The 25,781-nt window shown below is 40.7% G+C and overlaps 1 protein-coding gene across 2 annotated transcripts in view; it reads right to left on the reverse strand.

The window, feature by feature from the left end:
* Positions 1-19,693: 19,693 nt before the first annotated feature.
* The window catches only part of RTN1 (reticulon 1), a 97,878-nt gene continuing 91,790 nt past the window's right edge, over positions 19,694-25,781 (reverse strand). For both annotated transcript variants that reach the window (XM_082760848.1, XM_082760849.1), the window contains 6 exons: positions 24,515-24,722; positions 23,467-23,605; positions 22,529-22,598; positions 22,102-22,148; positions 21,952-22,010; positions 19,694-20,489 (listed from right to left, as the gene is read on the reverse strand). In XM_082760848.1, the coding sequence (XP_082616974.1) occupies positions 20,447-20,489; positions 21,952-22,010; positions 22,102-22,148; positions 22,529-22,598; positions 23,467-23,605; positions 24,515-24,722 (566 nt within the window). In that variant the 3' untranslated portion in view covers positions 19,694-20,446. The remainder of the gene's footprint in view (positions 20,490-21,951; positions 22,011-22,101; positions 22,149-22,528; positions 22,599-23,466; positions 23,606-24,514; positions 24,723-25,781) is intronic.

Below are 25,781 nucleotides of genomic sequence, written 5' to 3' on the forward strand. Positions count from 1 at the left end.
TTAAACGGAAGACAAAGAAAGTTTAATTGTTTTTAGCACTATAAGCTTTCACTGTCCACATCTTGAGCCTCCTTAAAGTTATCATGTCCGCCACTGTGGACTGCCTTGCTCTAGTCAGTGCATTCATATAAAGTTTTGTGCAACCATCACCATGAGCTCCTTGCTCATTCCAATTTCTTCAACACCTTCCAATGCAAACCCTTTCACAACAGTTGAGAAAAGTCTTTTCTAAATTTCTTCCCTTTATGTCAGCCTTGAACTACTATAATTACCTTTTTTTCACATTTGTGCCTACCAAATATCTTGACTGTCATTTTTCTTTTTCAGCTAGCTCCAAATAGCTGACTTGAGGGCCAAGTAATCCTCTCACTGAACCCTGCCCCTCTCCCTCCCTCCTTTTTTTTTTTTTTTTTTTAAAGTTCCCTTTAAGTCTGTCCTGATGAATAAAGTGACCAGCACAGAGAGTAGCAAACTATTTCATTAAATTGGTAAAAAACATTCTATATGGATCTTCTATTTTAACAGAGACTTACAAATGAGTAATTAGTCAATAATGCCAGTCAATTAGATACCGTATAAGCTTGTTTTTCTTCTTAAAAGGTAGTTGGTATTTCACTGTAAATTCCCCTCACTTTGACTAGTTATGAAATTAAATTTTGATCTTTGCACTAACAATGAACCAAAACTATTTTGCATTTAACTTACTGTTGAATTCAGACTTATCAAGTGTTGTAGGTCCATTAATTTTATATTCAATTTTTCAAATTCATCCTTTTTTGCTGAAGTTTTTGCCTCCTGAATATCAAGCATGTTTTTCATTTCTCTGTTCTACATTAAAAATAATACGATTAATTCACCGTGAGCAATTAACTATGCATTGTTTAAAATTTAATACTAAAGCATCTGGAGCCTTCCAAAATTAACCAAGCACTAAATTTACAGCGGAAGAAAAAAATATGTAAAAAAAAAAGAAAACACAGCTATGTACCTAATGAGTAAATTCTTTAAGAAAAAGAAACAATAATTAATAAAAGATGCAAATTAGGATCTGTTCTCTCAAAAGTTATTGTGATTTTATTTCAGTGTAGGAAACAGATTATACCATCCTAGGAACACAGCTACAGTTCTGTTCTGCAGAAAAATGTTTTCTACTTGGAAGTTTTCTTTTAATCTATTCATCTATTTTTATGTTAGCATTCAGAAACGATACCAAATATATGCAACTGAAAGTAGGGCAGGATAAAATAAATAAATAAACAGTGAAAACTTATCACAGAGTTTGCTGGTAAATATAGGTACCTTTATTTTAAGAAGTGTGTCTGGAGGGGTGAAATTCCGGCATATGATTATTTATCCTACACCCAGTAAAAACAACCAGTACAGACACGACATCCTGAGATGCGCTACTAGGAAACAAATTCCATATACCATTTGATTTTGATGTGCACATTTGTGTGTCTACATATACACCACACACACACGAATACACAAGCACATGTATGCAGAAGTCAAAAGAGTCAGTTTGTGCATGTGCACTCCCAATGACAAGAGTCATTTCTGTGTTTGGCTGCTATGGAGATCTAAGTGAGCTCCGTATGAGAAAGCTAAACCCAACGCTCAGCACAATTTCAAAGAGCATTTCATTTTTGGCACTATATAACCATCTGTAAAACTGAAATACATTTCAAAACCTTTACCTTTTCATCACATTCTTCATTCTCTTTCTCAAGTTTACTTATTTTTTCAGCTATTTTTTCTTTTAATTCCTCTAATGCTGCCTTTGCCCTGATTATTTCTCTTTCTGTCTCCCTTGTTTTATTGTAAGTCTCAATTAACAGAACATTTGTGTTAATTTTTGTTGCCATCCTTTCATTCAGCAAGTCTACTCTTCTTTTATGCTGCATCTGTAAGTATTCTTGTTCCTCACTGGAAAAAAAATAAAATGCATATAATACTTCCTACTATTCATTCAGTTATTTGTTTCAAATGTTTGTTGAGTTCAATACTTTCCTATCCATATGTTGGTAACTCAGTTCAAGCTGTAGCCCTATCTATATAAAGGGCTGGCACCCACTGGCACCATCTAAGACTTTTAATTATAATGGAGTAGCTTTCATTAATTTATTGTGATGCAGTTATGCAGTTTTACTTTTTCCAATGTGATTATTTTCCATGAGTTTTTATTAAAAATGGAAGGGCTGTTTTCAGGCACCAAACAAATGAAGAAGACTTCCCCTAAGAAAATGCATTGTGATTTATTTTTGAACAGCTCTATAGCAGCATGCCAGAAGGTGACAGTAACATGAAATCTGGCAGGGAGAAAACAACCATCTCCCAAGTCTCTGTATCCTCTTCAGATAAGTCTTGAAGAGGAAGAGGGATCTCTACCACAGTTACTGATTCAGAGTCCCTTCCACATTATTTTTTTTTTCAAACCTGCCAATTACAATCTTCATACTTGTTCCTTAACATAAATTGCTGAAAGAGAAAACTCTCCCTGCCAGTGTGAGAAGCAAAGCTGCAGCCAGTTTTCTCTGAGCAAGCTTATCAGGGCCACAGGGGGCAGGCAGCAGCAAGCAGGCTCTGCTGTTCAAGAAACAAGATCTTAAAAATCAGGCTTGCTTTGCTGCTACAGCGAAGAGTTGCCTAGAAACATTTGCGGCTAGCTGCAGGGGTGAGGGACAAGCACTACTCACCATGTTTTGATAACATTTCAATTCGCCTTAATCATCTTGCCAGTATGGTTTTCCTTGTGCAAATAAATACATACCACAGTGCAGCATTCTGTCTTCCACAAAGGGTTTGCTTCTCATCCAGCAATTCAATTTCATAAGCAATGCTCTTCAATGCAGACTGCAGCTGATTTATATGAGCAGCACTAGATTCGCGTGCTGCATTAACAAGAGCTACAAAATAAACAGCAAACACACAGAAGCCTCTTAGATATAAAAAAAAGCATATCAGGGGTAACGCATAAAGGGATTGATTCATAATCTTTAGCTCACTACTATAGATACTGTCACCTGGCAAGGGATAGCTGTGATTCTAAGACACTCACTCAATAACATCCCCTAAATCACACACTTTATTTCAGCAGTTTAGTCTTATCACATTTTCCCTAAGTCATCTGCATCTATCAACAAGAAAAAGTCTGCTGTGTTCTCAGGGAACAATTGCTCTTTTTCATATTATATGTCTACAAAATTCCCTAGACGTACAGTGAGCTGATAAAAATTACTTCACTGAAAAAATCAACCATCTCCTGCACAACCAGCCTTAGCAGCCAGGGAGAAGGAACAGGAACACCTTGCTCAATATTCAGCAGCATTTCTCCTCAAAGAGCCACTGCTTTGTGAAACTGAAGAGCCTGCATGAAGAGGTGCTGTGGATAAAGCTCTTCTGTGCATGGGCGTTGTACTACAGCATCCTTTCAGCTTCGGAGATAACAGCCACATTAGTGTACATCCACCCACGCAAAAAACACTCGGTGCAGAATGGCAGCAGCTAGTCCAAACAACCGACTGCATAGCAACCAATGCTATAGGCAGAGAGAGGTGAGGGAGGAAACTTGCTGTAAGAAACTAACCAACAAACACAGAATACAGATGGAAAAAAAAAAATACCAAAGCTCTGGCTGCTGTTTCACAATGAATCTAAAGCTGATATAACTCCATAGTACGCCAAAAGAAGTCCTGCTCCCCCTGTCTCATTGCCATCCCTCCTCCTGAGCCCCCACACCTATACCCATGCAGCCTCATGGCTATCCAGATACACAAACTCAACTCCCTTGCTCCTCCCCAAAAGATGAAATCTCAGTATTCATCTAGATCAGATACTTGACCACTCTCCTTTGGGACTACAGTGCAGTTAGAAGGGAGGTAGCAAAGCATGCCTTGGCATATTCATCTCAAAAATGAAACCACATCTGAGGAAAAAACAAAACAAACAAACAAACAAAACAGAGCAATAAAGCTCAATATTTATTTTCTTCTAGACACCTGCTATTGTTTTAGCATCCCTTCATAGCCAGTGGAGAGAATGAGGCACTTCTAGTTCATGATTCTTCTGACTTCTTTTAAACATCTATTCTAGGATGAGATGACTCATGCCTCCAAGTGCCTCTTTCTCTTCACCAACCATATGAGCCAGTTGATTAGCATTTGGCCAGATGAAACCCACCCAAAAGTAATGTCATATCATTGTTAACCCTACAGGAGGGAATTCACAGCACAGAGCACTCAAGTGCTCTATTGCAAGTACCAGAGACAGGCTGTAGCACAGCTGGGATCAGAACTGAGTGCTGCCGTTCCCCAGTCATTCCTCCAGTGCTCATGCACAGTCTTCAGTGGAGATGTTTCTCATTTACACTGTTTTGTAAGAGAATAACCCCTTATGGTGTCACACATTAACAAACACCCACCTTTTTTCATTAAGAAGTTACCGAAAGCAATTTAGCAGTAAGATTCATTTTAAAGAATACTTCAAATGTGTTTAAATGTACAGAAAATTAAATTCTCTCCTTTTTCACAGCTGGTTAGGGCAGTACTACCTGTCATCTCTGCAGTGATCTCTCTTGGAAAATTCTGCAATCTGAAGCGAAGATTGCTGTTTTTTATAGTCTCTTCTTCTAGGCATTCAATGGTGTGCCTTCGAATTTCTTCCTAACAATTAACAAACCCATAAATGAGAACTGATACAACAGCAGATGAAAAAGCACTTCTTCCTTACAAAACCATTTTTTTTTCATATTTGCTTTTAAGCTATTTGATATTGAATATTTTCCACATCTAAATACTTTATTTCCCTTCCTCATACTTGCTCTTTCCTCCTTTCTTCCACACTTCAAAATAACAAGTAACTTCTTTTACAGGTAGCTGACCAAATCTATGTATCTCTAGAAACTTTTTGCTTCTGACTGTTAACACTCTTCAGGAAGCTGTTGCCCATGTCTCTGCTGCAAAAGCTGAGGTAGCAGGGAAGATTTTAGCTGTCAGCTTCTGCCATTGTGAATGAAGGGTGTTATTAAAGCAACAGAAGAGCCTTATTTCCATGTGGCCTGAAGCTATACTGAAGAACGGAGACTATAGCTGGCCTTCAGAATCACCAAAAAGTCACCTGCTGGTTCATAATTGCTGGTATGAGAAGGGTCACTTAGGGTGAAGGTGGAGCAAGAGAAAATCTGAAGACTGCACTAATGGTGGGAGGAGCCCTCAAACAACTGAGAAAAAAAAAAACAAAGTTGCGTGACTGAGAATTGCCAGTGGATTGATAAAACCCCCCAATGTCTGGGAAAATAAATCAGTTCTTAAATGGATGCTGCCAAGGGCACCAGAGCTTATGCATAAAACTAAACCTATCTTTCTCCTTCATTTTTACTAGCAGTTAAAATCACCAGCTAAGACACTGCAGGAAGAAAAGATGCTGTTGAATTTTGCTGTCTGCAGAGCAAATTCTATATGCATGCATATAAATTACTAGCCCTTCCTTGAGAAGATGAAATATTTAGAGATATATAATAAATGTGTAGAAGGTTTTTAATTTCATATGAATTACATCCTCAATTAGCTGAAGCAGTGAGAAAGAAAACAGCTTTATGATTTCAGCATGTTATGTAAAACACTCATAAGACTCATGCAGAGCTGGTCTGAAATAGATGATTTAGAGGTCTACTGAAGGAGAAAGGAGAGTTTTTACAAGATTTACACCTACCTAGACAAACATGTTATGGAGATACTTGTTAAAAAACCTGCTTGAAGCTATTCTGGCTTTAATGACCTCTGAGGTCTTACAGCAAAAGCTAGTTACCCATGAACAGCCACCCTTAGCTGATAATTGCTGTAAGATCTCTTACTACCATACACAATGCAGTTGTCTCAAAGAAAGGCTAGCTGTTCCAGAACAATCCCTTTGGACTTGGTTGGCAGGCAAACCACCTCCTTGCTGGACCCTGTACCATCTGCTGAACTCACTGAGATCACTGGGTGTATCCTCCCAGTATCCCCAAGAGAGAAGCATTCAATTTCTCCCTTGCACAGACAGCATTAAGGCCCTTATGATGAAAAAGGCTCCATACAAGCTTCCTTCAGGTGATTTTTGTGATGCTACTATGAAGCCAGTGTTGGCCTAGAGCTTCCATCTCTTGAGCAAAAGCAACCTATGAAGGCAGGACAGAGCTTGGAACAAACTCCTACCCCAAGTCCTAATTTACTCTGCTGAGTATAAGACCCTTCCTCTTTTGACTTCAACACAAGTCTGGGTAGGCCTCAAATTTCACTAGCCCCTAGTGAGAAAGGCATCTACTGTTCCCACATTGAAATGCCAGTAGGTGAGCTGAGGCTTGGACCAGTTGTGTGACCTGCTCCACTCAGGTTGGTTTGTTCAATTACAGCCACACTTCTGCAGGCAGCAAAGTGCGTATGGGCACCCATCAACTTCACCCCCCCAACTTCACCCCAAACCGCCCCATCTCTTGTGAGGTAGAATATAACTTACATAAAAAAATACTCATAAAATTACAGCCCTAAAAGACTGATCTGATGGTTACAAGCGATTTATCTGCCATACATCTAAAATTAAGCATGATGTTTTCTTACCAATTTCTTAATAGCAGTAATAGTATCTTCAAGATGCTGCACAATTTCCCCACTGAATGTATAGTCTTCATTTTTCACGTGTTTTTCTAAATTGAAAATACAGTAAAATAAAAATGTATGGGTTTTAAGGCTCAAGCATTGCTTTATTGTGATGTGAAAATAATTCTGATGTGAAGGATTTTTGATTTAAAAGTATTTGGTGAATCACTTTTGCCCTGTTTGTAAGTTGTCTGTGTTTTTCACACTTTCCTCGTGCACAGAAAAGGCAAATGCACAAGTGGCATATGAGGTCCATGGGACTTGATAAAATTTTCAGTCATAAAATGGTTCCAAGTTAAATTCTGCAGAAATAATCTTTTAAAACAGTAATTGAGGGAAGTTTGCAGGGGCTATTAAACAAGTAAAAGTTGTGGATCAAAATAATTTCCTGTTAAGTAGAGTGTAGCTTATCTATAGAATTTTTCCAAGTAGCCATGTCTTCATTATGTCTCTTCCCAACCAAAAATACTAATCTGGATTAATCAAAGTCTGAAGTGAGATTTATGTTACTACAGAAGCTAATCTTTGTATTATTAAATTTAATTTAGTTTGAGCTAGAATAACAATTGCCCAGAGAGGCTGTTCTTCCCTGGAGATGTTCAAAAGCCATCTGGACAGAATCCCAGGTAATGTGCACTAGGGGACGCTGCTTGAGCAGGGAGGTAGGACCAGATATCTCCATAGGTTCCTTCCAACCTCAACCATTCTGTGATTTGAATTCATCCTAAAGATAGTTGTACCTGTTACAGTGGCATAACATTTTTTTATACCCTCATTTTTTAAAAGAGACTAAATCCACATAGGGGCAGGAGAGTGCAGAGAGAATAAATACTTAAACTAAGCATAAGTGAATTTGGAGTGAAGACAAGGCAGTCACCCTGCTGAGAAGAGAGCTCAGTTTTTAGTTTGACTTACTGACTTGTTGTATGCTGGCAACTGTCTTATTTCACTAGGCTCTTTATCCTGAATTAGTGTAAACGAAGCCCATGTGCAGCCACTACCCCTGCTTTACCTGCCCATCTTCAACACCTGACGATGATCACCTATCAGTGTGGCACCTTCTGTAACTTACGGCTCTCAGCAGGAGAGATGTCAGAAAACAAACCTATGTATGTAGCAAGTAGTAGAGTGGGTTGTTTAAGGGCAGAATTGGCCCAGTTTTGTCATTTAGTAGTAATTCTAGACAATTCTTTCTAATGACAGCAGTCTGAAACCACAGTCTTTTTACCATCTTAAAATCAACAGAACTATTAGATATTTTCTTGAGAAATATAGTTTAGGGCACATTGTGCAAAAATAAAAAATCCATGTTAAAATCTATGTTTTGCTTGTGAAGTTTTTGGTTCATTTGCCTTTTTTTTTTTTTTTTTTTTCTTTTCCTTGTCCTTTAGGTCATCTCTCTTCTAGACCCCCTCTTGATTTCTTTTTATCTATTTGATTTTCTCTTTTGTTCTTTTACTTGCTCCCTCAAAATCTGTTTCCTACATGAAAGACCTCCTTCAGAAAAAATGATGAGATAAAGCATTCAGATGTTTTCAATTTCCTCCCATGTCAGTTATTAAACCAAAACTAAATGCCAAATGTAAGCCGACATTCGTGATGTATAGTTTCTCATATACAGCTTTTCTGTCAAAAAATCATCCTTCTGAAAAGTCTTGCCATTTTTTTTTCTTATTCACCCTTTTATGACACCTACTTCACTTCCAAAACTCTTTTCATCAAACCTTTCAGCCTTTTAAAAGTGTCAAGCAAGGTGACATGCAAAAAAATGTCAGCTATCTATTTTCAGCCCCTCTCCCAACCTCTCTCATTCAGTGCCACAAGCACAAGCTTCTCACTCCAAACAGCATCAGTCACAGTTTATCCCCTCCACACAGCAGTGTCACTGCTTTGTCACACCTGAAATCCCTCCTCAAATCCCCTGGTTTCTTAGGGCACGTGACGGACTGAAGCCTGGTAGTGGCCAGGAGGGCAGAGTACTGTGACCACAGGCATTCACTGGTGGAGTATTTCCACATCAAATTAGATCTCTTCCTATGGCTTATGTCACTCCAAGCCATTCGTCTCATCTGTGCATGGCTTTTTCTGACCTCTAGGTTTTAAGCTCTATTAGGAACATTATATTTGTACAGCCTTTGAAACTAAGCTGTTGAGATAATGCCCTAAAACAAATCTCAGAAGTAATAGGGAAGCTCAGACCCTTGTTCCCTCATCTGACAGCTCAAGCTTCCAAAAGTGAGTTTTTGTGATATACATCCGTAACCACAGGCTGTGCCCAATCCTGGCTATTTATAAGAAACCAGTTTTGATAGACAAAAATAACTTTCCATCACAGTTAAACAGACTTGACAGCAATGGAAAGTTTTGAATGTTCTGAAATCGGAAAATTTGAAGTGATAACCAGAAGCAATGACCCCCAGCATGGAATCCATCCTTTGGGATTGCTCAGCCTTAATATGTCTGCCCCTGCTTCTCAAAGAGGAGTGCTCTGGACCCAGATAAAACTTGTCTGAAATCTATCTCCTGTTAGTTAGTTTATTTGGTGCTTTTTATCTGGAAAACTTTATTACTCTTAGCACAATTTCCTTGCTTACACTTGAAACAATCCTTCTCTTGCAATATGATTAATCTTTCCTTCTAAAGCAAATTGATTCTGTTTTTAGTCATCGCTTCATCTCCTTTGTGAGGACCTTTGCACCAAGTTGCTGATTGCTGAATTGTTCCAATTCTGCAGCTCTGCAATCCATCGAGCTACCCTGAAAGTAGGCTGCATTTCCTACAAGAGGCACCATGATAAATGTGATTCTATAGGTGAAATTTATCATCTAAGAAGGCCCAACAGCTCCATAAGCAGGTTCTTGTCTGATACAGCCCAAGAAAAAAATAACATTCAAGACAATTCAAGGGTTTCTAATCTCTCAAGAACTGAAAAGAATGAATTTGTTATCTAAGCGTATTTAAATTTTCTTTCTCCCTTCAGATACTATGCCACATTCTCACTTTGGAGGCTGAGGGGACTACAAGCATCTGTCTCGCACCACCTGCCACAGTGCATTGACATGCCTGACCACTGTGCAAAGCACATTTATTTTCTTAATGTGCCACCAGACTTCTGGTTGAAGAAAGACTTTTCTCAACACTGCTCCACAACATCAGCACTGTGAGGAGGTTTGCGTTACAGGTAGAAACTGTAACTGTCAGTGAAAACTCTTTTTTTAAGCAGTGTTTCCAGAAATAAGATGTAGTAGAAAGGCTTGAAGAAAAACCCTAGACATCTTCTCATATATGCTTGCCAAAAAGTCTTGGGAGTCCCACAGAGGAACCAGATGGCCACATATGTGTTAATAAAACCAAAAGACAAGGAGGAAATGCATTAATAACCACGGCAGCCATCTCATTTAGAAACACACGGCCTACACAAAGCTCGTCTCCACCAAACACTTGCGGTGTCTCCTTCAGATTTTCCATCTCCTATACCAACCCTAGTAAACTAGGTTACAGGTAACCAGGAAGACAGTCCATGGCCAATGCAGCCATGGGGATAATGTTAGCCGTATTTTCTTAGGTGGATATTTAAAATGGCAGAAAACACGGAGGAAAAAAAAAAAAAAATGCTATTAAGCCCTGACCGCCTATCATGAGAGTACAAAATGTTTTGGGATTTCCATGCTTCTGTCCACCCTGGGCTGGGGGGGTCGCAGTCCCCAGGGAGACCAGTCCTCCTTCCCATATGGCAGAACCCACGTCCTGGCATGGTGGACTGGAGGAGCTTCAGCAGTCCCCCAGGCCCTGCACTTGCTCACCCAGGCTCTGCAGGCGATGGAGGGCAGCTGGTGCCACCTCAGAGGGCACCAGCGCCACAGTGCCTGGCCCAGGCCTCAACATGGCAGCCATGCCGGGCCTCAACATGGTGGCCAGCCTGGGCGTTGTTGTTGCCAGGTGAACAGGTTCTGTAGAGCCACGGCCACCGTCTGTCCCCTCAGCCCATGACAGAACTCCATGGAGCTCAGACTGGGTCTGAGAGAGATCAAAATACTGTAATAAACCAAGAAGAGTCTTGGACATATTAATGACACATATTAAATGACTTTCTTGCAAACCCAGCACATACTGTACTTTTAGATTCTAGCAGTTAAACTTGATAATTTCTGGCCTTGGAGGCTTTGCTGGCATCCCAGCCTTTCAAACCCTGTAAGATTTAAAAATATTATTAATTAAGTTTAGACTCTTTTTTTTTTTTTTTCTTCTCAGAGCTACAGTTGAGTTATGTTTTGAAGCTTCCCTATGGATCTGCGATATTTAAAAACTATCTTTTTAAATGCAGTTATCTGTGCTTGCCTTATCACTGTAAAAACAGGGTAAAGCCAGCAAATATCACCAATTCTGAACTTAAGATAGAATAACGATTGCATGAGTGAATATCAGCTGGCATGGCTGATTACTTCTGTGTGAACTAAACTCAATGATACAAATAATCAGCAGGGTAACATCTCTTCTTTTTAATTATCTAAAAGTCTAATAGGAAGTGCTGCAATTTTCCTCTGGAGATAACCAGCGTGTTAGGAGATGGCCCCTTTCTTTCCCGCATATTTATGGCTGCTGCCACCTTGCAAGCTATTACTGGAGACCTTCTTCACTTACAATCAGTATCAATTTATGGCTCAGCAAGGGACAGTCAGCAAAGGTGCTGCCATCCTTCACCTCTGGTTTCCTGAGAAATTGCTCTGGAAATTGAACCCTGCCAAGAACTACTATGTATTAAATGATCTTCTGTTAACCCTATATGTACACATGCAGGACCTGATCCCAAGTGAGATGAGCATCTTCTCCTCCTCTTGACGTTCACAGGAGAGGTGGGCAGTGTATGCTGCCTTGCAAGTTGTGGCACACTTCTGGTAATGCTCTTCTGCAGCTTGAATGTGCGAAGTACATCCAGTTATCTCCTAGAATAGGTGATAATTTCTGCAGTCTTAATTTCTCTGCAGGCAGAACAACAGTATGGCATTGTTTGGTCATCCTTGGACTAGTAGAAGACCTATCTATAGACCTGGGCTTCTAGGAGACCTATCCCATCCAGCTAATAAAAAGCCATCTGTACGTTACATGACAGCTAATTTGTTAACTACAACATAAAGCCTTGTTAGAAAGGAAGGCCCCTCTCTTTCTGAAAATCCTTTGAAGTCTTAGGCAGTTTCAAGGAACTTACTGGTTCCAGAGAGTACGCAATTTGGTACCTGGCCAGCAGCTGAAATTCAGGCACCTCTGGGCCAAATAAACACATTGATTTCTATAATGCCAAAGCACTGGGGGCAAGTTCTCAGTTCTCTCAGTGTATTTAGCCCCTGAACTGGAAATTATACTTGAGGAAAAACTAGAGGTTGTTTTCTTTTCAGGCAATTAAGCACTTCTAGGTATTATTTTACCCATTCTTCTTGCTTCCCCCCCCCCCCCTCCCCTCCCCCAATATTATGTCCTGCAGTTCTGGTGATATGTATGGTTTGGTAAAATGTATCAGTGGAATTACAGATTTTAATCTAAAAATCATACTTTTTTATTTTTTATTTTTTATTTTTTTTCTTTTTCCTGCAGAAACAGCCTCAGAATCAGGACTTCTGATGTGAAATAGTAACTTCAGTTCCAGCAGATATTTCAAAGCAGGGCTTTAGCAGAATTTAAAGCACTTCTGCTGAGTTGCAAAGGACTCCAAGTTCTTTCAAACTTAATTGAAAATTTCTAGTGGCTCAAGCATGAAAAGTCCACAGGGCTGTCTCCTTTCCTGTAGACATACCTTTTTGATTGTTGTCATGCTGCCCATGCTAGTCCAGCAAGACCCTATCTGTAAATGTTGCTTTTGAACTCCTGTCAAAGATGAGTGTGGTAAATGTGGTACAGACATAAAAAGCACATGCATGAGCAAAGGATAGGTCATAAACTAGGATGGTTTTACAACCACAGCAGGTCTTTTAAGCTGTGAGATACTTTGATTTCTAGCTCTAGACTTCTAGGAATATATTGATGCCTTGTATCAGAAATAAATTCAGCTACTGTATTGATTACCAAATGGGGAAAGTCAAGTCCCTGCCCAGCTTTATGGTGAGAGGAACAAGGCAATGCTGCACTAGCTTGCAAAAGCTAGGATATTAGCTCAGGATATTAGGTCTGAGTAAGCAGAGGTAGTGTTGTCTATGAGGATCCGCACCCTCGTTCCTTTTACTATTTCAACGTAAATGAAAGGTTCATATCTCAGAAATCATTTGCTTCCTGACAAATTTATTAGAGGGTAAAAACTAAGAAAAGAATTCTAGTAAATTTTCCCCCATATTTGCATATACCAGGAAAAAAAAAAAAAAAAAAAAAAAAAAGTTTTTCATTCATTTCTTATCCTATCCATAATAACCTGAATATACTCAAATCTTGTTGCCCTTTTCCCTTCACACAGAAGTATCACAGCAAACCAGATTCATACAGGGAAACACAGAACAACCTTTCTTTATAGCATCTTCCTAGCTCCCAGAAAATAAGGGGAGACATGAAGCCCCATGTCTGACAAGCCTTTAAAATTTTGTCAAAAGTCTAGTGATGGCTTCACAGGTGTGTGATGCCTCTGCTGAACCTGGAATACCTTTCTTGGGATCAGAAAGATTTGTAATTAATATTAAATGGAAAGACAATCTTTTCTTCCTAAAGAGACTAGACCATGTGTAGACTGCTCTGGCTTCAGCAGATCTACTAATCTAAATCCAATGAGCATCTGTTATATTCTCTTACTGCTAAATAAACACAGGACGTGCTAACGGTTAATGCATTAGTGCAATAATTGCTGAGGAAAAAAAAAATGTGTGTGAGTCCCTGCAATCATCTCTTGTAAACTCACATTCAGCACAAAAAGAGCCACATGGGGAACTGCCATCTGCTGATTTTATCAACACGGCAATCAGCATTGTGTGTAAACTATATCCTACCTTGAATGACTCTTAGATTCACAGTGCTTGTTTCTGATTCCTCTTTGGGAGCCAGTATTCCTCACCAATGATTCATTTTAGTTTCCAAGCAAAATGCAATTTTTTTTTTCCTGTATCAGCATTAAGCATCTTAATTAAGCACTAGCTTAAATAGAGTTCAGCCTTACTGGTATTTAGCCTGATATACATTCAAAGAGCAAATATATCCTCCTTCCCAGCCTTCATTTTGCTCGTTTAATAAAGACAAACCCTTCTGAGCTCCTTTCCTGTGATGGTCCCTACATTCCCTTGAATGCCCTAATAGCACTTCTCTGTCCCACTGAGCACAATCATCCTCTGTTTAGCCCTCTGTTAGGCCACTGAGGGTTTTCTCGTCAATACTTCTTTCTAACCAGTGACCTTGTAGCCAATAAGAGAATTTTCTATTATCAATCAAGGACATGTTTTGTATTTGCAATGCAAAATATCATCTTCTTTTTAATGGGCTTCAAGATCGTCCAGTTCCTTCCACATGGTTTCCCATTTGTCTCCTGATACTTAACTACTTTGTGTCTTTAACAAAGGTAATTAGCATCCTCTGCAACTGGGGTACGTTATTTCTTTTCAATTTTTTCTATAAAAAATTGAAATATGTCTTGTATTTGGGATACTTCACTACTGACCTCTCCTTTTAATGCTATCAATTGCCATCTGCTCTAGAAGATCTTAAAATCTTCTATTAGTCACCATTTTATCTGGTTTATTTATAATTTCTGTCATGGCACCATATGGGAGGCTCCAGGTAAATGACTCTGTAGCACTTCCTCTGTCTCATTTCTTTCACAAAACGTAGTTTACAATAACAGAGTTCAACCTGCACAGAGTCCACAGCATTTCACTATCGAGAAAGGAAGACTGACTCAAGTCTCTTGTGACTGGAGAGCTGTAGGAGTACCTTCGGTTAAATGGCAGTAGACACAATGTTTTCTTTTAGTTTTCACTATTGGCGTAGTATCTGAGTCATAGACTTGTGATTGCCATTGCAAAAGTGGGCGAGATAAAACACTTGGGACTAAGAGAGATTCTTGTTTATATCCTGATGTCAGAATTTAAATATAAGTGTATTCCTGAAAGTGTTCAAGAGTGACACTAGTAGTATCAGGGTTTTATACTCCTTAAGTTTTTTAAGGTGACATGAAAACTTGAAGTATACTTTTTGATAGTTTTGATATCCTTAGTTCATCACAGCTCTAGATTTCAGCTGAAAAAGCTGTAAATGCTCTAGGTTTTGAGGGGAAGAAAAGGTGAGGGAGGTTTCCAGGACAAAATTTCTGACTAGAAGGGGTAGGAGAGGTGCTTCCCCAAATGTGTTCTTCTGAGAAGGTCTCTCACCTTTTCCTAATTAATTGCTGCAAATTTGCTGATAAATGACAAATTAAGCTGATGTTCGGCTGGTAACCATTCAGTAATTACGTTTATTCTGTGCCAGAGGTGATGCTTTTCCACTCAGCATAACAGGCTAATAATCCTGAGGATGCTGCTTTCTCCAAGCAAGCATCTGTGGAGTTAGGAGGAATGAAATTGGGCCTCATGTCTAACTTGGCAAGTGAAGAATATTTTATATGAAGACATCTGCTATTTGAGTCACTCCACTGGCTGGATATTACTTTTGTTGTTGTTGTTGTTAAAGTTACACCTATAAAATACAGACATTTTTTGGCTAGTGTGGGCTACTTTACATCACTTTGGCTATATTGCAGGGCTGTAAAAAAGAAGCCAAAATGTAACTAATATCCTCTTTACAGCTCCCCATAAATGGGAATACAGGCAAAAGGGCCTTACTGTGAATGACGATTAGCTTCACTGATCTGAATTATTTTGCAACTTAAACAAAAAGAGCCATGAGGCTGCATAAATTGCAGCCTTGAGGGTGAATCACTTTGATACTCATTGAACACGAGCAATGAGTACGAGTTGCTTGTTCAGCTGCAGACAGGAGGGAGCAGCAATAAAAGCACGTCAGGCACACTTTATCTTTTGGCTTTTGTAGATGGACTCTTTCTGCAGTTCCTTCCTATCACTTTATTTTCACCCTGCTCTCTTCTGCATCCCCCAGCATTTTGGTGGAGGCAGAGCAGGAATGAAAGGGATGACAAGAAGATGGGCAATGCAGAGATGGGCAGATCCCAGACAACTGGGACTTGCTGGAGTGCTGGTCAGCCTACCCACATACCTGCCTGCCCACGTAACCTCAGCTTGCTTTGCACACAGATGGTGATTTTCCCCAGCTCATAAACCTGACCTCTGTGTAGCTGCAGCGCTCTTTTCAGGGCAGCTGCAGAAGTGATGATACAGCTGCAACTGCAGCAGGTTCAGGGGACGTCCTGGATCTTCAGAGCTCATCCTGCCCTGCTAGCAGCTACCGATATGGAAAAGAAGGTAGAGCAGTTGAAGTGGCACTTCCCAGGCATCAGACATGCTAACCTGCAGCTACTTGGACTGGAGGCTGACCAGAGGAGAGCACGAGTAGCAGGGGAGCTGACAGTTTGCTTACAACCAAGTGCCAAAGACAAGGAAATGCTCAGTTCAAGTAAGAGAGAGATCAAGCCCAAGTACCTACTTACGGTCAGTTCTCATTTCCACACGGATCTGTGGAACAGGATCATCCAATTTGAGTATCTTTCCCCTATCTTCCTGTAAAGCAGGGTTTCACCACTCTCCTGTAAAGGTGCTGAGCAGCAAGAAAGCCCATAAGAGAGGCCTTTCATCTTTTTTTTTTTCCTCTTTTTTTTTTTTTTTTTTTGTTTTTCTCCAGACATTGCAGCTACTCTCAGTGTTTGTCTCACCCTTATCCAAATACCGTACATCCCGCAGTGCCTCCATGTGCCAGCCAGTGCCACCAGCCTCCCTCACGCCAGCAGCCTCACTCCACCAATTGCTTGCAACCCAGAAAGCTCAGATGCAAGGTCACTGATGGAGCACCTTTTAATTCTGTGCCTGAGAAGACAATATTAAGACGATCTGGGAAGAAATACCGAGGACTTGTTGTTCACAAAGCTGCACTGGGTAAACACAGGAGCGTGACACATATTTCACTGGGCCCATGTGGAAAAGGAAAAGCTGATGGGCTTACAGTCGACCGGCTTGTAACCCACCAGGACAGGGATGGGAGCCAGCTGCCATCTGAAAGTGTGCAGGGAGATAGCAAAAGCTGCGGGGAAGGAGTCAGTCTCTCTTTAACTGGATTATCTGCTCACAGAATATTGTACCATTCTTATCTCCTTCAAATTCCGGGGCTTTCCTGACACTAATGTGTTTTGTGATCCTACTCCAACTAGATTAATATTAAAGAGCAGAGGAAGCATAAAAGAGATCAGCATCAGCTCAGAGGTAAACACATGGGCTAGAAGAGTAAAATAGTACTAAGGCACTGAGAAGCAGGGAATCAAAACTAAAGACATTAGAGTATTCCCACTTTGCATTAAATCACTGATGGAGTATTCATTTCAAGGTACAGACACATAGTCAAGTGACATAAAGCACTGACAGTTCTTCTGTAACTCTCAAACCTCTCCTTAATAGGTAACATCTTAGAAAAAGGCTTATACATTTCCTGGAAGATACAGGTGAAACCGCAGAGAATGAATTTTAAAGTCATAGAGCCTAAAAAAGATGCATTTGGAGATGTAGAAGTTCTAACAATGTTTTTCTCCTAACAGCATGCCATTTACGATTTCATATCCCTAAGCCCAAATTAAATTTACTTCAGTACAAATGCAGTGCAGTCAGTTGGGCTGGCTTTCAAAGGCAAGCTCAGCAAGTTTAGCAGATCAAAACACACTTCCTTGTATTGGACAGCCATTTCCAGCCAGGGAAGGACCTCATTCAGACCTGTCCTTACATAGAAGCAAGCCTCACAGCTGAAATCTGACTGTAAAAACCTCTCAGCTTCCTCTCTTCAAAGGGAGTATCAGCATCTCAAACCACCCAGAAGCAGCAGGTGAGAGACACTGCTTGGGTGAGGCATCCAGCACACATCTAACTCCAACCACCTGAGCAACCTCACTTACCTTGGTGGGTCTTCAAAGCATCCATACACTTCTGGCGAGGAACATTTTGAAGAGACAAGATTGGTTTTAATGTCCACACACACACACACCCTCCAAGGCACATCTTGTCCAGGTAGCGTGAGCTGCTTCCCCAGCTTCACCTGCCTAAAATTCTGGCAAGTTTGCTGCTTTGACTTGTCAAGCTGCTCTTCACTTCGAATGCAAATGAATTGAGCCACGCATGTCTTTGGGTCACTGGGGTATTTTCAGCCCATGGTAATCATACTGAAATATTTTAAAAACCAACCGAACAGAACAAGAGCTCAGCGTTGTTGTTTTCTACTTGTTTGAAAATAAAAAAGAGATGTTGGTACAGCCCCTCCCATTATCCCTCCCTATATGTGCAGGGCCTCTGTTATTGTGAGTAGCATAGCAAGACCAAGAGCTAGCAGAGGTTTGCAACAAGTTTTATGGAAGCTTTGGGCACGATGGCTTTTTGCATGCTCATATCATCAAAGGTATCCTGGAAAGTCCTGCTGTGGTCCCAGTACAGTGCCAGTGGCTGTGGGCAGTGCTAGCAGGCAGCACAAGCAGTCCAAGGTCCTCTGCTCCGGTACATCCCAGCACGGTCCTGCAAACTGCTTCCACCCACAGCACAAACACCTCCCAGCTGCTCAGCACCACTTGCTGATTTGCAGGCTGTTAGTGCCAAATATATGGAAAGTCAGGGTGGCTGCAAAGAAGCTTGGGTGCTGATTTAGAGAGGCATGACGTGAGAAGAGAGAAAAGTAAAGGGTATGGGTCATAGGGGTGGCTGTGCAGGGTGGTAGCCAGGGTGATGGGGCCTGGAGCAGAGGGCTGGGGGTTTTGACAGAGGGTGATGCTGGAGGAGACAAGAATGGGGGTCTTGAGCTCTCTTGATTTGAACTCTGCAAGAATTTTCTTTTGTTTTATTTTATTTCCAAATGTTATTTACTTTATTTCCAGATTTAGCCTTTAAATCCTGCTTAGGGTTTGGTATTGTAAAAAGCTTGTCTTGGGTACAACTGCATTGAGGGTGTTAGGGAAAAACACATTTATAGTACCAGTGAGATAGGCTATTAAATGTTGTCATTGTCAAAATTATCTCCTGAGAGATACAGGACATACCCTGTCCACTTGAATGCACTAGTAGGAAAGTGTAAGCGGCAGTTAAAGCTTGGGACAGGTGTTGAATTTTAAGTCCTGCCTGCAAACTACACACACTAAAACAAACAAATTCCATTTGTTCAAAAGCAACAGGTGTCACACTGAGGTGTTCACATAATAGCAAAGAAAAATGTTTTAAATTTAAAACTTAAAAGAAAGTAAGGGCATCTGAGACACATCACAAGAATTAACTAGCCTGCAGCTAAACTAATGTTTCTGCCACCTCCTGTTAAGCATTTTTGTTATACACTTGTACATGGCCAAATAACAAATAACCTAGGACAAATGTCACTATGCTCATGTGGAACAGATGAAGGTGAATTAAATGAAGAAATGCAAGAGACTTCAATTCAGAAAGTTCAGATAAATGTTTAAGGATCTAGGTCTTTGTGGAAAAAAAAATGTTCTGCATAAAATCTTCACTTTGGTGTTAGAAAATAAATAAATGTAATCTGGTGGAAAATGTTTTGATGTTCACATTTTTATTAAAAAAAAAAAAAAAAAAAAAAAAAAGAGAGAGAGAGAATAAAAGATTTTCCACTGGTATGTTCTACAAATTGGAAAATCATTCAGCACTTAACCAATCTATTTGTTTTGAAGAACTTTATACAGATGCTGACATTTAAAAGCCTTCACCTTTGTACAAGAGCAAATCTTTATTTCAGTTCTTGGCCTCTGGGCTTAGAACTTTTCCTAAGATGTACTAAGATCTTTTTGTAATTTCTGTTCTTTACTTCTCAAGATGTGAAACAGATGAATAAGCTATGTAATGCAGATGATCGTGTTAGACTGAACCATTTTCTGAGGCAAGGCGTGTGTGGATGTGTTCAGTTTGCAAACGTCAAGAGAATCCCATTGGCAACAAGAGGGAGAACTTTTTACATTTAGTAACATTTATTTCTGCATTCGGTATCAAGTACATAAGTGCAAATATTCAGAGTCCATAATTAAGTCCATTAGGAACTACAGAGAATGTAATACAAATTGTAATAAATTTAACAAGCTGGAACTTTCCAGTTACCATACATTAAATCAGCCTGTCAATCCCTTACGACAAAAGTACTGGGTTTTGTTTTCATTTTTTTTGGAGTTATACAAAACTGATTACCATAAGTACCGATTACTGTTTATTTTATTTGTGCTGGAAAACACTAAAACATCAGTCTACAATTCTATATAGTTAATAAAGATGAATCCAACCAGCAACCCAGTGACGTAGAAGCAATTTTAACTATTGCATCAGTGCGCTAAGCAGGAAAGCCCCTAGCCACATATAACATTAAAAGTTATAGAAGCAATGCCAATAGAAGAAGGAAAAACACTAAAAAAATAAAATAAAAAAGGTCAATATTATTTAGGCTCTCACCATCATGCACTTTATAAGCAACACAAAAAACCACATCTAGTACACTTTTCTCTTTACTATACTTTAGTGCTTGACACAAGTGATTGCAAATATTCTAAGTGCAGAAGCAGCAGGGGAAAAGCACTGCTTCCGAGTTTTATCCTTCTAATATTATGGTGTCGAGAAAAAAAAAAGAACAATAATTTTGCAGTAAAGTGTAAGAACAGAGCTGTTTCACTCCAGATTCCCCCATTATTCACTACTGTAGCTGATGAATTCTTGATGTCTGCTTTACTCTGCCTTTCTCTTAGCACCTGGGATTTTAGCCTGAATCCTAGAAATAAAGAAAGAAAGAAAAAAAGGTTTATATGGTCAGGCAGCTATTCCATTCCAGTGGATCCCCACTTGGAGTCCTAGCACGGGGTAATTTTCTTAGCTTGCATTTTGTGCTTTGCTGCCACTGGTGGGCTACAGTCTAGTGAGAAAGACAGGTGATGTCCATCCGTGTGCTCCTATAGGCCCCAAGTTGTAAATGCCCCATTTTTTCATTGGATATATTCAGCTATATTCTCCCACCTTTTTTTTTATTTATTATTCTACTGTGGGCTATTGTCTACTGGAAGCCAGGAATGAAGTTTAAAAAAAAAATAAATTTAAATCAGTACAGACTTTTAGTCCTGCCTATGGGTTTGCAACATTGCAAAAATACAGTCTGGAAATGTCCCCTGGAAGCCTTTGAATCAATCTCCTACCTGAGGCAGGACTATCGCCAATGCTCGATTAGTTTGGCCATGGCTTTGTCTTGCTACATCTTGAAAACCTCCAGGGAAGGAAGTTCTGGCACCTCCCTGGGCAGCCTGCTCCAGTGCTATATTAACCTCTGAAAGAAGAAGTTTCTCCAAATGTCCAGCATCAACTTTCTAAGCTATATTTGTGCTGTTGCTTCTTGCTATAACTTTTGCCTTTGCTGAGTTTTGCTCCATCCTCTTGTAACTTCCCATCAAGTAATTACAGGCTGCTATGAAATAACCACTTAGCTCCCACCCTGTCAGGCAAAAAAAAGCCCAGTTTCCTCAGCATCTCCATGTGGGCCACTTGCTCTCTTTTCCTCACCATCCTGTAGCCTTCCATTGGGCACCTGTTGTTCAGTCAGCTTTTTCAGAGCCACGTATTCAAGCTGCTGAGATGTACAGATCCACCTTTCAGTCCATCCATCCTGCTTCAGTTATTCCCAAGTGTTAAGAATTATGCTTAGACCCTCGCTCTCCTCTTATGGATCCCACAAAAGCTTTTGCTAGGCAATGCATTAGGCCCCAGAGCAGACTGCATCAACAACGTCATCCAGTTCTGACCATTCTGTGATGGTTTGCGACACTCAAGGTCATGGTGATTCCAGATATTTGTTTCCTCTAACAGGGTGCTGTTCTAATTCCCACTTTGTTTATTAACATTATTATTATCTCTAATGGACTGCATCCCTGAATGCACAAAGGGAAGCTGGGGCAGTCAGTGAGGAAGAGTTAACACATTTCTTGGGGTCCGTTCTGGTACAGACATCAGACCGTGTTTGGGCTGCTCAAAGGGCAGGGGAGGGGAGAGAAGGATGCAGGATCACAGCTCTGCCTCAACCTACACTCATCTGAGGACTGTGATCCTCCAGGGATCTACCCTCTTGCAGGCTCCTGCATGCCAGGAGCTGGGGAGGACATCATTCATGGGACACGTTGTCCCCAGGACCACCCAGCTCTTAGCCACCCCGGCATACCACAACCTCACAGCAGGACATTTGAACTCACTTTGCCACAACAGTGTTTATGTGGGTCCGCACAAGTCCCAAGTATTGATCAATCTGTGCCTGCAAGGAGCAAAAGGAGACAAAGTCAGTGGGGCACCCAGAATGTACAACCAGCCATGCACCCGGACTGCAAAGCTGTGGGCAGACTTACCTGGTACTTGTCATATACAACAGGGAGAGTAAACATAGACACCACAGCTGAGGAGAAAAAGAGCACAGTGTTAAATTCCTGCTGATCAGATCCCTCCAGAGAAGAGACCTACTTTGAGCAGGGACAAACACGTATCATGCCACTTGGTCAGCTGATCCACCAGGGATCTTCCTATTAAAAATGAACTTTGCTCAAACCTCCCAAATACGGATTTTCCCAGTTCTCTGGGACCAGTAGCTACACCACCGTAAAACGCAAATTGGTTCTAGCAGGACAGACAACAGAATAGGAATACTGAATAAGAGAAAATACGAGCTGATGGTTTAACTGTGGGGAAGGCACAACAAAGAGAGGTTGTTTTGCCTACGTAAAAATCACCATGGAATTAGAGTTAAAAATAGATTTAAAAAGAAATGATAATTTTTACCCATTATCAGAAGAGTCAGGCCATTGAAGAGGGCTCCCACATAAGTCAGCAGCCACATTAGTACTGCAAACTAAATTAAGGACAGATCATTACATCACCTCCAGTGTCAGTGTAAGAAGAAATGAGTTCACTTAACTAGCTAACATAATGGCACATTAGCCTTTTTTAATGTGTAAAGGGACTTGTTAAGTAAGGCACATTAAGAACTAGGTACTTTTTCTGAGTGTATAAACCTATTTTCCCTCCTGCAGATCACTGCTTCATACTCTCTTAGCTGAGCTTTCCTGTATATTTAGTGTTTAATTGCATACATTTAGGACCCTGCATCCAATTTTGATGAAGGTAAGGGTCATCCCACACAAGTTAATCACAACCCCACAGTGATAATCCCAGTGACTGAAAAGCCTTGAGGGCTGGGAGATGGGCACATTTTTCTAAAAACCTTTCGTAATTTAGCAGCCTAACCCATGTCTGCTCCCTTAATGATCTTCCCTTTGCTCTGGAGAACACCTGTTTGGATGTAAGGCTGAAAATAAATTGCTATCTCAGCAGGGAGGGAAAGAGGGCATTCCTCCACAGCAGGAAAGGCCAACATTAGAGGAAAGCCAGACTGCCAAAGGGATTAGAGGGGAACACACCATTTTGTGGCAAGGTCATAGAGAGCACAAAACAGAGATGCTTCCAGACCTGCAGTGGCATTAAGCTGGTCCTGCACCTTTTGTAACTCCTGTATTACGGATAAATAACTTCAACTGCAGATTGCCAAACCTCTGAGGTACTGGAAGCAAGCAGATTGGAAACCAAGTAGGAGAACAACTTTGATATCTGGAGCTACGCAAAACTAGGTTTTATAAGGACAGTGTAAACAAGGGAAGCAGCACTTTGAAATGTAAATTGATCCTCCAGAGAGGGGTTAAAAATATTTAAAGCAATCCTACTTTTAAAGAATCCACGAGGTCCTGAACGAGAAAGAGTCTCCTCAGCTCTTTGACTGTGCTGTTGACGTATAGCTGGAGACAGTCTGTGTACTTCTGGATCTGGTCCTGTGAGAGATTCATTTCCATATCCAAGTAGGCTCTGCCAGAAACACACGTCTGGTTACAAACCCAGCCAGGTTCACCTGCCTTGCACACTCATTCCTGTCTCCCCATCACTCCCTCCTCCCCAGCCCGTATTTCCTTTCAGCTGGAGCAATGTGTCCCCTTCCTGCGGGCACAGAGCCACCAGCACACACCATTTTTGCCGTGCACGACCAGTCTCCCCGGGCAATTTCTGTGCTGGGGCTGTTTCCTTGCAGCCATGCCCTGTCCACATGCATAGCCCAGTTTGGATGCTTTCTCTCTTTACTATTCCCAAAGAGGATTACAAATCCTAGCTGGGGCGATTCCCCACAAAGCTGACCTGGTTCACAGGTCACTGCTCATTGGCACAGCAGAGGAGAAAGCACCACTGTGGGGGCAAACAGCCCAGACCCTGCAGAGGGTGGGGAGAGCTTAACCAGCACCAGCACCCTACGGTGATGCACTGCCCCATCACGGCCTAGCAGGGCTGGAGAAAAGATATAAACAGTTCCCCTACTTGCCTAATAAAGCATGCCCTGAAGCGATTCTCCTTCTACTTGCAGAGATACTGTATTATCAGTAGCTCTAGTGAAACTCCTTTTCTCCATTTGCTTATAACTTTTATGATTTTTGACTTTCAAGAAAAAAAAAAAAAAAGCCTGCGTCTCAGAGGATGATTGCTTTTGTAATTGTTCTTTTTTTTTTTTTTCTTTTTTTCTTTCTTTCTTTTTTCTTTTTTTTTTTTTTTTTCTTTTTTTCCCCCCAGAATCTAAGTCAACATTGCCTTACAGCTCTTGAGACTCTGGACAGCAACACAAAATATTTCCTCTATTATGAGCAAGGATTTTATCTGGTATAAAAGCAGCAGCTGAAGAAACGTGAATTGCCACAAGGAATGGATCCTCCACAATTACAAAGCACTCACTTGAAGGGATGGCCCTCGTCCGTCTTCTGCACGGCCTGTAGGACCGATTTGTAGATTCTGAAGCTAATGGTGGCCGAGAGGCCGGCGAGGGCCAGGTAGGCCACGACGCTGACGACGCTGAACTGGGTCAGGGAGAAGAGCAGCAACAGGAGGCTGCCGAACACGATCCCTGTCTGCTTGATGTCGCGCCAGTACAACAGATCGATAGCTGGGGAGAGAAGACCAACATGTTAAAGGCAGGAGCTGGGAGGGCATCAAGGCCACTGTGATGCTCGGGTCCTTCGCTGGAGGAGAAAAGGAGGACATGGTCCTGCTCACATCTGAATTTCCTGAATTTCCTGACTTCAGGGATGCATGGAGGAAATGAGGATCGATCACCTGCTTGAAATCCTTGTATTTCATGCACTTGTGTTAAAAGTGGATGATTATCCCCAACCATAGCATGGTGGGAATCTTGCAAGGGCAAGGCAAATGCAAGTGGGGTTTGTGTTGTTGGTAGGGTTGCATGGAAATTTGCACCCCAACTTGCATTTACCTACTGTCCATCTAAGAATAGTTCCTACTGTACATTGAAATTCCGAATTGTTATTATTTGTTTGGTCACAGGTCCTAATGCCAATTTTTTTCCACGTCTGGATCAAAATGTGTTCAAGTTTTGGTTGTTGATGAATGAGATAGTTTGGGGTTAGCCATAATAAACCAGTTTCCCATTCAAACTTATGACAATATAATTTTGTTATTTCTGAAGTTGTGAGAAAGGAAAAAACTCCTGATTTTGCCACCTCTTAATAGTTTTATGTGTAGGAAACCATTTAGTTACATGGGTAAGGAACATATGGGACCTTAAAATGAGGAATAATTCCTCTTGCTGCTGCAAATCTGAACATCTCAGAAATATTTTTAAAAGCTTATCTATTTTGTAGATAACTTTCCTTATCTAGATACAGGGGAGGTGTTAGTAAGAACAAAGCAAGCGTAGAAAACCATTTTCCAACAACATATTTTTGCATTTGCAAAAGAGTTCATTTTGACCATTATTCCAGTTGTATAACTTATCCTAGCCACTCCAGCGAACTATCCTACTGAAGGAATAGGCACTATAAAAGCAAAGTGTTAAGAAATGATCATAGGATGTCGAGTCCACAAAGGTAAATTTAATGCATTTGCACCGATAACCCATTTATAAGCAGGCTTTTCAGCCAGTTGAAGAACAAGCTCATGACAATCTAAACAAAGCAGCTCTAATTTCACACACTGTCCTCACGAA

Source organism: Aythya marila (assembly GCF_965140915.1).
Source record: "Aythya marila genome assembly, chromosome: 5".
Classification (NCBI taxonomy): Eukaryota; Metazoa; Chordata; class Aves; order Anseriformes; family Anatidae; genus Aythya; species Aythya marila.